We start from the raw sequence: 13127 nt of genomic DNA on the forward strand, positions 1-13127 counted from the left end.
GCCAGCATGGAAGGTGGCAGGAGATCTGAACAGCAGGGGCTTCTAGAGGGAATGAAATGGGGGAGCTGGAGTTCCGTAGCTCTTGAGTGAAGTGGGAGGGGGAGCTGGGATCATGTGATCAAGACGGAGTCTTTGTATGTATGCAATCATCAAAGAACTTTAAAGGGATATTCTAGTATTTTTTTTTAATAAAATAGTCCTGTAGGGCAGGTTTACAATTTAATTCCCACTTTTCCTTCTTTGTGTTATCTCCAAAGCCAGGAATATCCAAAGCCCATTGTCTACTATTCAGAAGATTTACCCCAAATCACACTCAGGCAGTACTGCACATTTTTATTTACAGAAAACACAAATAAAGCATTTCAATTTTCATTTAGCAAACTGATCCACATTTTTTTTTGTTTTTTTTTTTGTTTTTGTTTTTTGGCACAAAGAAATATCACAGAGGGACCCCAAGATCAATCCGAAACTCCTAAGATTCATTAATCATTATTGGTCTAGGGGTAGCCACAAGACTCAGACAGACAAGCTCACCACAAACCAAATAGAAAGAACGTAGTCCCAATTCACCTCACAGTAAAACCCTGCTCACCAGCAGGCAAGGATGTGCAGGAGGGACGGGTGCCCTGCTCCAGGGGAGAGAGCCGGGAGGGGGCTGGGATGGGCCCTTTTCTTAAACTGGGGAGGTGTGGTCCCTCTGTGTCCATCCCATTACCTTGAGAAGACAATTACAAAAACTACAAGTTATGTGCTGGGGTACCTCTTGTGTGCCTGTGTGCACGTGTGAATGTGCGATTGGGTGCCTGTAAACATTGTCCCCATCCGCATAGAGACCCACCATCCTTGTGTCTAAATGGGGTGGGGGGCGTAACCCCACATCTCACGCCCTCTGCCCAGTGTTCCCCTCCAGAGACATAGTGCAAATTTCAGGGGCAAAAAGAGGCAGGAGAGAAGGGGGTGGACAAGGGCAAGAAGGACGCACAGATGGTATGGGAGAGGCAAAAGGGAGGGGAGTGGACAGGGGCTGGAAAAGACACACAGTCAGGGTGGGAGAGGGAGGAGGGAGATAAGGCAACAGTTAAAAACGGCCCATAGTAGGTCCACGTCAGCAAAACCAGAGCCACCTGCCTCCCACCCCCACCACACCCAGGTCACAAGAAAGGGCGGAAGTCGCGCTCCTCCACTAGGCTGATGGCTGGGTTCTTCAGCTCCTCCTCCGAGTTGGCCATCTTGTAGCCCAGCTGGGCCAGCACATGCTGGCAGGCATTCTGGGCAAAGGCCACGATGTCATAGGAGAGGCGGAAGCGCCACTTCTCCGCCGTGGCTGCTGAGTTGCGCACTGTGCCGTATTTGTGCTTGCCCAAAGTGGGGTCGCCCCTCGTATTGTTCTGGATCCAGCGTGCCACGTGACTGTCCAGGGGGATACCCAGGAATTCGTAGATCTCCTCTGTCTTCTTCATTGGATTTCTGGCCAGGTCCTCATAACGTACCAGCATGTACTTGCCCTTGAGCCAGGCGGGCCTCATGAGGCCAGTAGACACAGAGCTAGAGAAATCCTCACACACCGTGGTCAGCTGTGTCACATCCAGGTTGTAGGGCTTCCTCCCTGTGCCGTACCAAAGCCGCCAAAGTCGGTAGGTGTCCCGGAAGGTCTCACTCCGAGAAGCCAAGATGCCACGAGGGTCTCGCACAAGCTGGATGACCTTGAGGTTCAACCTGGGGTCTTCCACTAGGGCCCGCAAGTCATTCACCTCGGGCACCCGCACAGTCTTGATGGCCACATGGCTACGCTCACGACAAGCTTCGGCTGCCAAGGTCAGGTTCAGCAAGCCACACTTGCGCACACAGTCCCCCTCCTCCAAGATCAGGTCAGAGGACCCTGGAGGGTCACACACTGGACGGGAGCAGAGGACCCTGCTGGCCCCTCGGCGGAAGACCCTGTCGGTGGTGTGGTTGACCGGAGGTGGCTTGATGTAATTCTCCAGGAAGTAGAGATCACAGTCATAAAGGCTCCTCAGCAGGTCCCGGCTGGCACCTAGCATGACCCTTCGATCTGCGGGGCTCTTACCCTGGGTGAAGCGAGGGATGAGCGTGTTCTGGACGTGGTAAAGAGGTTCAAACAGGTAGAAGACATCCATGTGCTGGTTGAAGAGCTGTCCCACAAATGATGACCCACTGCGTGTGGTGGCCAGGATGAGGACGTGGGTCTTCCTGGAGAGGTTATAGGAGAAGGTGGGGCCCTCTTCACACAGCCGCTCTGCCAGCCCAGTTTCTGTCAGCCCAGGGCAAGTGTGGAAAGACTTGGCAGTGAATGTGCGGATAGCTGTGTACTGGATGGCAATGGAGGCCAGGGCAAGGAGGAGGACAGCCTTCCAGGAACATTGCATGGCTGGGCACCGTCATGGGGCTGCTGCTCCAAGGCACAGGGTCTGTGGACAGAAGACAGCCAAGGGTTAAGTGCTTCACACAGATAAGAACCACCATGGGCTCCAGGAAAACACCCATCCCCCACCTAGTGCTCACATATCCCATAGGACCTACAAAGCCTACACTGAACTGTCATTTTCTTGGTGTCTCCTGGGAGCTTCAGAGAGCTAAACAGACTCACTCCCTAGACCCCAAGAGCTAAGCGAATCGGGGCCGCAGAGGCCTCCTGTGCTGAGCTCTGGCTTTCCTAGCCCAGCCTATTTACTGTGTCAAAGCCCAGCTTCCCCAGTTTCCACACTTGGGAGGTCTGGGGATGGCTCATGCTACACCCTAACACTGCCTGTGATCCCTGCTAGCATCTCCTGGATCACAGGCATCTTCTAGTCACACAGGCTGATACTCACCCTCCCAGACAATGGTCTTTTTCTCTGTCTTCTACTTAACCTTAGAGGAAGGACGCACACCAAATTCTCATCCCCAAACACAAATCCAGGAGAGCAGGGACCCCTGTGTCCCATGAATTCTGAGTTGACAGCAGAATCCAACTGGGCCAAGAACTGCCCACCATGGACTATGGTCTTTCTACCATCTACTTTGGAGGGAGCCCAGCTACCTCCAAATGTGGACTTCTAGGCACCTGTAGTGTTGTAAGTCAACTGGCCTGGAGCAAGGGCCAGAGGCTCCTGGAATGAATCTCTCTGCACAGGACCTCAGGACTTGTTTCTGGCTCCAAGCTACTCCTTCAGCCCTTCAGTCCATAAAGGGGGAGAAAGGGTAGGGTGGGGCCACAGAAAAATGGGAAAGGGAAGCCTATCCCATGGGCTCATGATAGATATGCCCCAAGCTTCTTGCAAGGTACCCCAAGGGATGCTGCCTCAGCCACCAGGTCCTAAGAGATGCCAGGGCTCCTTCTAGACTCAGTGCCAAGGAGCTCAACACTTACCAAAGGAGGACTGCTGTAAAGTGAACCAGTGATTTGCGCCTCAGCCGTGTGCCATCGGGCAGTGGAGGCAGGGGCAGGTTGGTTTGGGCTCCAGTCCCCCTCTCCTTGCCCTTCTTCTCACTGCCCTACAGTCTGCCCCCAGGCCATGAAACATGACTTTCCCTGATCCCCAAATTGACTGCTGTTTTGGGCTCCAGCTGCTCTTAGATCACCTCTGAGCCAATTTTCAAGCTGTAACCTCTATGTGCCACCCTTAGCAAGCCATGATCCACACCAGGGCTCCTGTGGGCAGGAGCTAGCTAGCATGTGTGCCCAAGTGTCTCAGGCGACAAGCCCAGGTGATGGGTTCTGTGTTACAAATGAATGGAAACAATCCTCACCTTCTGGAATTCAACTGGTCCTGTGATGGAGGTGAATCACCCCAGGCCTTCAGGTGGAGAAGGTAGCTCCAAAGGGACAACTGGGGACAGGAATCTTCTTCCAACCATATGCAGCACTCACAGCAGTTACCTGAAAGCCAAAAGCAAACTTTTAAAAGCCCAAGTAAAACGCCAAAGCCAGCACTTTAGGTAACACCTACTAAGTGCTTGCACAGGGCTAAAGCCTTTAGCCAAATAATCAGATTCACCCTGTAAGCAGGTATAACCCACAGCACAGGCAGCAGTGCCTACTGGGGCCTATGACCTGCTTCAACCCCCATCTGGAACCTGTATACCTCCCCTCTAAGACACAACTCTGTTCCTCATGATTAAGCACACTTGGCCTTCAAACATGCACCAGATTCTGTCCCGGACCATCAGCACAGGAGGGACCAGAATAGAAGCAGGTAAGATTATAGGTTCTGAGACGCAGAGTGCATGTTATCCTTTTTGCCTTGAGGTCCATTTATTGGTTGGCTCGTGGCTGGTGTGTAAACTCACATCCTTTGTGTGTATCCTCCCACAATCTGCTGTATGTCCTGGCTACTCTAGGTGACAAGTCAGTGGATACCATCTCCCAAGCAAACAAGCATTGCCATTTTGGGTACCCTGTCAACCCTTAAAAACTGCTCTGGTAGGGTAGGGACCCACTCCCATTGCTCAAATGGAGATTTTAAAGAACACTCTATGGCTCACATGTGCGAAGTATCAGAGGCCAGAGTCCTTCTGCATCAGGGTCAAGTCAATGCTCTAATCCCTTCACCATTGGCTCGCTGTCCCAAGGAAGAAAGTGGAGCTGCAGGCTCTGCTTGCCTGGAGAAAATCACCGGGCCTGGGCCAAAATAGCTAGGCCTACTGGTGTTTGGGCTCTGAGGGTTCTCTTAAAAATGTGAAACACCCTTTTTGTGTTTATAACCCGTGTGAGTAAGTAAAAATTATGATTTGATTTTAAATAATAAAAATAAATTTTAAAAAATGTGAAACACCATACTGTGTGTAGAAATCAGCAATAGGTCACCACCAAGAGACAGTTAATAGACGGACTGTAGTCCAGATTCTAAGAAAGAGTCTCTCAGTGTATTCAAAGTCACACAATCTGAACCACACCCATCCTAACCTATGACAAAGGCCTCTGCCCCATGGAGGGAAGGCTGAGGGTAGTGGGGAGCCCTCTCTACTTTAATCCCAGGACCCTGACAAGTGCCTCAGGGAATACCAGCCTGCTTTCTTCAGTTGTGACGGTATTAAACTCAGCTGTGTTTCTTCACAGGCATCTATCAGCAGTCCAGACCAATAGGCACTAACCAAAAAGTACAGATGAACTGATACCAAGGAAAGTCAGCACTCGCAAGGGGCTCTCAGTCTCCCTGTGTGAGGGCCCCAACCTCAGGCTCAGGTGCACGGCCCCCAACCCCAACCTCAAGGCTAAGAGGTCAGCACTTCACAACCCAGTCAGCAGGAAAAAAAATTGAGGCTCCTCTGGTTACAATAGCTTTTCCAAGTTCATGCCCCAAGAAGTAGGGAGAGCCAAGATCCCAGCCAAGGCTAGGTGCTCTCAAAGTCATGTTCCAATGCATTGGTTGAATCTGCCCCGGCCTGTCTTTTATTTCATTCCCTTTGGTTTGCATCAAGACTGACTTTCTTGGCCCTTTGGCCTTCAATTTCAACTCTAAAGATAGAATACACAGAGGGTTTGGTTTTTTGGTTTTTTCCCCCCCAGAGGAGAACCCTCCATCTTGCCCAGAAGGAGACAGATGGTTCGAGCTCTTTCTCCCAATTTCCCTTCTCACCCCACTTGAAGAAACTCAAAGCCAGGCCTAAGGTGAGGAGACTCCTCAAAGTTCAGCATGTACACTGTGGCCACAAGCCTGAGGCCCAGCTGAGGGCCATGTGCCCGCCTCCCAGGAGGGCAAAGCCAGAGCATGAGAACAGGAAGGAGGATGTTAGAGCCCCCTGAAAGTGCTCTGCTCTCCTGCCAGCCTGGCACAGCTAAGCCCAGAGCTGGCCAACGGTCCTTGGTATGCTGGAGGCATCTGCCCTGGAAACCAAAGGCCCTTAGGCCAGGTCCTGTTGTTCCCAGGCAAACCTTGGCCTCTGCAAGAGATTTCTTAATGCCCTGGTCCTCCAAGCCAGACTCGGGGACCCAGGACCCTTCCTGGGTTTCCAGTTGCTTCTGTTATGGCCTCCCTCATTTCTGGATCAAACCTTGGGCCCAGAATCCCATCTTTATGTTAGAAGACAGAGGACCTGGTGACCAGACTGGAGATTTCTCAGGTTGCAGCCTATGGTCAGGTTGGGAGTGAAGAATGCTGTACAGGGAAGCTCTAATTTGCAGCTAAGGGCTCAAGCCTACATGTCAGAGGCTAAGCACACACTGACTAAGCACCAGTTGGGCCTGAGCTTCTCTTTCCCTGTCTATAAAGGTGGCCTAACCAGAGTGTTGTTTGTAACTGACCTGAAGCATTCATTCATGCTCAACATTAGGACAAGATTCTGCTTTGTGTTTGACAAGTGACCTCTGACGCCAGCCCCATGTAACAACCCAGCTCAATTGTTTACCTGCTGGGAACTTTGTCTAGATTTCTGAATTTTGTTTTATGTCTTAGGGAAGCATCTCAGAACTAGTTGCCTGTACCCTTGGAGTTTGCTCTAACAGAGGGAGACCTCTGTAGGGCTTTGCCCACCACTCCCCCTTCCTAAACTACTTGCCCTGCTAGAATTTTCTATGCTAAGCTGTTGTGATGGTCTTCCTGCTTCCCTCTAGCGGCTGGAACTGGTAGCACAGCCTCCTAGCTCTTGTCCTTTTACTGTTAGGAATTCAGGCCTAACGGGAAGCCAAAGGTGCCAAGGTGGGTGGAAGTGTGATGATACAGATTGCAGTGAGGAGGGACGGTGGCTTCTGAGCCTTGGAGATACTCTTCCTCAGCTGCACACCAAGAGGCAAGCAGCAATAGGCGGTCTGGCTCTCCCTTCCCACCTCCCCACGGCCCGCATGCTGCCCAGGCTGAAGAAGCAGTTTTGAACAGAATACCACTAACAGGAGTGGCCTACAGCTCCTGCCTGTCCCTAGATGAGTGACTCTGGGTCAAGACCTATACCTCTTTGTGCCTGGGGTTATCCTCTGAAACAGTAACAAGGACCTCTCTGCCTTTGGAAGGACCTGCCCCATGTTCCGGGCCAGAGGAGGTTAAGTCCACACTAAACAGAGGGAACCCCTGTGGACTGTGGGAAAACTCAAGTCACCCTCCAGAAGAAATCAGTGCTCCCGTGTCTCTGACATGTCCCACCAACCACCAGCTCCAGCCTGATTCCCCATCTGACTCTGTCCTCATAGGCCCAAGGGCTCTGTCCTCCACCAAGTCCCTCTTGCCACCCTACGGGAATTTCAGCAAACCACAGTGAGGCAGTTTACCTCCCTGTCCCCCAGGCTCCTTGGAAACACAGTCCATCTTCCCAGAAAATGCTTCCTATGTCCAGTTTTACACACAAAATCTGGAGTAGTTTTGAGGCTCCTGAAGGGAGGGTGCAAGCTCCCTCCTACTGTACTCCACAGAAACTGGGCTCCCTTGTCACTGGCACTACCATCCTGTCTTTCTGACTGAGGCATAGGATGCTCATGGAAATGAGCCAAAAACAAACAAACAAACAAACAAGCAAAAAACCACGTCAAGAAAAACCACAAAACACGTGTATCCAACTGTGCCATTGGTTAGGGAACACAGCATATGAACGGCCCCTGGAGCCTTGTGCACTGTGCCAGGATGACTGCCTTGGAGGAGACGACCCAAGAGCCTACAAAGGAGAGGGCACAGTTTGTGATGAGCTTTGAGTTTATTATCTGTGGAGATACGGTGACCTTGTCCCCATGGAAAAGCTGGAGAGGTTCTGAGGACAGGGTTGGTAACTGAAAACCGTCCCTGGCACCTCACTCCAGCCTTGAGGCTTTCTTCTTTGCCCCAGTGACACTGCTTATCAGCCTTTCTCCTCCCCACCTTCCAACACATCTGGTCAAGACTTCCTTGCCTTAGCACCAAGCATTAGCCCTGCTCAGGTGGACGTGAGGACCTGTGGTTGGCTGGAGGCCGCTGAGGTCGGACAGAATCTGCAGCAAGCAGGGCCTCAGAGGGACCTGGGAGTTCTGCAGGGACTGGTTGAGGCTAAGCTCGCACAAGTCATTTCTTCCTTCAAAATTCTCTTAAAGCGGCACAGGGAGCAGGAACAGAGAGTCAGGGGAACATGAAGCCAAATATCTGCTACCTGAACAAAGCCAGGACACAGGGATTCCACGGCTCTGGCGTGCGTGTAGACATCCAAGCAGGGGACAGAGGACTTGGGCAGGGAAGAAATTAGCTGGATGATAACCTCGGGAAACTACATGTTTTAACCTGTTTAGCCAGCCCTGACCCACCCACCATTGTGTTTGTCTAGTTAAAGGCTAAAGAAGCAGAACAACCAGGGGATTGTATCCTCTCAAGGAAAACTCGGTCATGAAAACGAGGCAACAAGAAAACAGGACTGTGAAAGTCTGAGAGAGGGGCCCAGGTCAGCTCTAAGTGCCGAGTAATTTGTGGGCTTATGGGCTAGAGCATCCTGGCAGTCAATGAGAAAAGGGAAATAACTCAGTCACATGCTTCACAAGATCCAAGAGATAACAGTAAAGTATACGGTCAAAAGACATCTGGCTGATAGACGCTGGAATCACAACATCTCCCAAGAGGTCTCCAAAGCCCACAACATCTCCCAAGAGGTCTCCAAAGCCACATAGCACCATGAACCCAATATCCCATGCTGCACAAAGTCCAAGGACCAGTTAGTTCCCTAGAGCTAACTGTACTGGAGCAGAATTAGCAGTATAGAGAACACAGAGTGACCATGAAGGGATAGTGACCAGTCCAGGGAACACTGGAAGCAAAGAGCTTCCCTTTGGTACCATGCCTGTGTCCACTTTAACCTCAGTAAGGTCTACATGTCTGTCCTGCAGGATCTGCGTGATACAGCAAGGTGTTCTGTGCCCAACCTCTGGAGTTCGTAGGCAGAACCAGACCCAGCAAGAATGGGTCTTATCAGCCAGGGTCCTCAAGGTGGACCCAACCATACAGACGGTCACTAATCCTTTATCTTTTCACCATAGGCAGAGCCGCCTGGCACTCTGAATGACATGTCCAGGCAGGTCCTTCTAGTGTCCATGAGAGCTGGCACTGACCCCCCCCCCGGTTGTCTCAAGCCTCTGTGTAAAGTAGGTGGGCACTGGAGGAAAGATCTGCAGCTGTTTGATAGCTCAGAAGCTTGGAACAACCTCTGCTGGCCTCTGCTGCTCTGAGGTATGAAATAAAAAAACAGAGCGATCACAGCCGGAAGCAGGAAGCCGAGGATAGAGCATCTCAGCACAACCTGGGTACAGGCGAGACTCATGAAGGGGTGTCCACTGGTGTGAGTTCAGGGGCTAGCCTAGACCACAACAATCCTTGGAAAGGCTCACAGGAGTAGCTTAAGTCCCACCTGCAGGGCCCTCAGCTTTAGGGGAAGAAAGCATCTTCTGTCAGGTGTCTGGTGGCCTGGGAGCAAAGCTTGCTGTGGGTGCTGTGGAGTGAGTGACTGTCCTGTGCTGACACAAGGGCCTAGTGTACAGGAACCTGAGAGGAGAGATGAGTCAGAAGGCTGGTCCCTGTCTCAGCCAGGCCAGCCTGTGGGAGGCGGAACTACTGCCCCAGCCCTAGACGGAAAGGCCCTGGTTTCCTGCCCCCTCCTCCACCCTCAGCACAGCCACAGCCCGTCCAGTCAGAATAGTACTGAGGCCCCACCCATTGGATCCCAGCTTGATCTGGGCTTCAGTCATCCTCCCAAATTCAAGGACGATTAAAATATCAACAGGAGCCTGAGCACCCACAGCCGTTGCCCAGCTGGCAGCTGGGGGAGGGACCTCCTGTTCCTTCGTCCTTAGATCCTGGTCTCCAGTCACCTGCATGAGGCCCAGCTGCCTCATGTATGCAAGAGGTGGGGTTGGGACAGTGAGAGAGGATGGGGCACCAGGGATCATGTGAGTCTTGAGGCTCAGGTGGAATGGACCCAGAAATGACTATGGACCTGAGTGCCACAAAGAGGTGCCCTCCCTGGTGAGCAGAAAGGCTCAAACAAGTGGGAAGCGAATCCAGCAAAAAAAACAGGTAGTCTACACTGAGGCTAGGATGTCCATTCAACTGCAATGACCCAAACCCTGGTTGCAACCACAGAGCGTCATCCCCAGGCCACACCTAAGAACAACCAGGACACCAGAGGGCAGATGCAGTGAGCACCAAGCACTCGAACCAGTGAGGTCACCCCAAATAGGCTAGGGATGATCATGACCTTACTTACTATCCACCCTCAGCCCAATACCTACTGACAAGCCAGGTTCTGGTGGTGTCACCAGCTGGGGACAGGGGCTGCCTTATGGCTTCCCGCCCTGGCATGTGAATGGACCTGGCTCTCTCAGTGCCTCCCAGGGTTCACCCTTCCCTGCTGAGTGACAAGAACAAAGATGGTCACAAGTGGATGTGTCTCTGTTACCTTCTGCACCTCAACTTGGGGCTCCGGGGGAGTTATGACCTAGAAGTTATGACCAAGGAATACAACAATACTCTGCAGCCAGAGAACATCAGAGAATGACTTTGTAACAAGGTGTGGACTGAATGGCAGGGCTTAGACTCAAGGCCTGGAGAGGCAACCCTTCTCTCTACACTCAGACCTCGCCATCGAAGCAGGTACCAAGGGCATGCCTGCGTGTCTCACTTGCTGCCTCTCAGCTAACAGGCCTAGGGAGTATCACACTGTCCCCATGCTCCTGACAGGTAGGATGAGCATCTCTGGCTGATATGAGCAGAGATGTCCAGAGTGAGGTGTAGTGAGTTCAGAATCATGGTGTGGCTGCCATGCGTCACCCCAGGAGACCTACCGCAAGCTCGGAGAGGAGCTGCAGCTGTGTCCACTTCACAAGTAAGTAAGACTAGGAAAGGTTATATAATGGGCCAGAGAGCTATCTCATCAAGTTAGGGTGACTGGCAATGAGCCTGGTGTTCAGAGTTTACCCACACAGAAGAGGAACCACCCACACAGTTATCCTCTGACCTCCTCACAGGTGCTGCGGTGTACACACACCCACATACATACACACACAATGAAATGATATGTAATTCCCTCTTTAAAGAAAAGACATTTAGATGGATCATCATACAGCTCAGATGTAGCAGTATGGTGGGGGAGGTTCCACAGTCCCCAAGCTTGCCTGTATGCCTCCCTTCTCATTCCCTCTGGCCTTCCACAAATTCTGGACCTCCTACTTAGTTTTCCTGATCCTGCTGATCCATAGGCCATGCTTGAGCAATGCAGGAGGGTGCAAACTAGAACCCTAAGCCTTAGGCAGCCTGACCTGAGCCTGGCACACAGAAAGAGACGGTCACACCCAGTTCACTTCACGGAACTCAATAGAATCCAGTGCAGTGAGTTCCCACCTTCCTGTCATTTTCTCTATCCTGCAGAATCCTTGAAAAACAGTCCCAGGGATCCCTCCCCACTCCCAGCGATGTCGAGCTTGGGGTACCTGTGCATTCAGAAGTCCCAAATAACTCGGAGATAACTCTGGCACCCCCAGAGACTCCAGAGAAAAGCAGGGCCTTGCCTTCCTCCCCATCCCTGTGAAGGAGGCCATGCTCCCAGCCATTCCCAGCTCACCGCCTTCCAGCTCTCATCAAGGAACAAACACAAAGAGAGAATCTCTAAACATTTAGAAAACTCGGGAACCCTGTGCCCCCACACGGCACCATGGGGATTTATAGAGAACAAATCATGCCTGACAAACTTGATAGCTTTCTTGATAGAATTACAAGGCTAGTAGATGAAGGAAATGCAGGCAGGGTAATATATCTTGATTTTTAGCAAAGCATTTGATACAGCGCCTCGAGTAATCTTACAAAATTAATTCAAACAGACTTGGCCCTCAGCTCTTGTCGTGGGGCCTAAAGGCAGGAGGGGGCACGTCCCTAGAGTCCTGAGTAGAGGAGGCAAGGCCACGGGCAAGGGCTGGAAGGCAGAGTCTGGGAGTGGGGGCAGGGCTGCCCGGCCTGTGCCAGGCCAGATCTTATCTAACATCTTCATTAATGATCCTGAGAGAGGGAGTAAACAGTCCGTTAATGAAATTTGCAGAGGATATTAAATTGTGAGGTGTTGTGAACACCAATGAGGACAGCAAAGTGGTCCAGAGAGACCCAAGGCAAGAGACCCTGATAGCTGGCAGGGATGAGCTGCGGTGGGGGTGGGAGGCAGTTACCAAGATTCTTGGAGAGCCAGGGGTGGGGGAAGAGGCCCCCCCCCCAGGCTGCTATGCAGATGAGGGAGGTCACAGCTAGCTTAAGCTCTGGCCTGGCTGAGCAGGCAAACCCCAGGAATCTTATTTTCGGCATCTATAAAATAGAAGAGCCAGCAGATAACTCCCTTGCAGCTGAGAGAGCTGGTAGGGGTGGCTGGAGAGAGTTTACAGAATTTGAGGCAGAATTCTACCTTATAAGAGTGGACTCCTGCAAGAGGCCTGGGGAGAAGACTCTGCTTGTGTGTTGTTGCCAGTCTGAGTCTTCTTAATGCGTCACTGTCAGCCTGAGTCTTCCTAGCCCACGCTTCCCAACCCTCTATGCTCCTCAATGCTACTGGGGTTGGCATTGCTAAAATAAACCTCTCCCTGCCCCACCAGCTGGGCAATGGAGGCTCCAACCTAAGGACTGTGCTCTGGAGTCCTGATTCTCATAATCTGATGGGCCAGCCTTCCCAGGATTGGGGGACTGGGGCTGAGCCCTTCTCTCTGCCATAGGGCCCCCTTCTGCCTATATCTCTTCTGTCCTAGCCCCAAGGGGTTCAGCAACCAACCCTCCCTCAGGATGCTGAGGCAAAGCCATGTGGCCTTGAAGGACTTCTTCTTACAAGATTCCTGGGCAGGTAGAGTCTCAAATAAGAGCCAGGTTGCAGAGTACCAGGCTGAACAGTCCTAAATAAATCTCTATGGGATGAACTGAGTGGCGGACTCCCAGCAGGGGTGCCAAGGCTACAGAAGACCACTTTTCCCAAGCAGGCCAGTCCAGACAGATGCCAGACTGCCAGCTGGGATACAGGAGAGGGATACAGGTGAACCTCCTCCCTGTTAGATAAGTAACCATGACACTCTCCCAACACACATTGTGGTTTTGCTGTGTGCTCCACATTAATGAACTTGACTTCCAGGGGCCTATTAGGTGAGGATTCTTGCAACCCTCAGTTTACAAAGAAAGAAACTGAGGCATTGAGTCACCAGAAGCTTGGCAACCTACCCAGAAGAT

General features: G+C 51.8%; 1 protein-coding gene across 2 annotated transcripts in view; it reads right to left on the reverse strand.

Moving 5' to 3' along the window:
* Positions 1–313: 313 nt before the first annotated feature.
* Positions 314–13127, reverse strand: part of Chst1 (carbohydrate sulfotransferase 1) — a 60226-nt gene continuing 47412 nt past the window's right edge. For both annotated transcript variants that reach the window (XM_028778623.1, XM_028778621.1), the window contains 2 exons: positions 3751–3880; positions 314–2429 (listed from right to left, as the gene is read on the reverse strand). In XM_028778623.1, the coding sequence (XP_028634456.1) occupies positions 1152–2387 (1236 nt within the window). In that variant the 5' untranslated portion in view covers positions 2388–2429; positions 3751–3880 and the 3' untranslated portion in view covers positions 314–1151. The remainder of the gene's footprint in view (positions 2430–3750; positions 3881–13127) is intronic.

This window comes from Grammomys surdaster, unplaced genomic scaffold, assembly GCF_004785775.1.
Source record: "Grammomys surdaster isolate TR1022 unplaced genomic scaffold, NIH_TR_1.0 338, whole genome shotgun sequence".
Taxonomy (NCBI): domain Eukaryota; kingdom Metazoa; phylum Chordata; class Mammalia; order Rodentia; family Muridae; genus Grammomys; species Grammomys surdaster.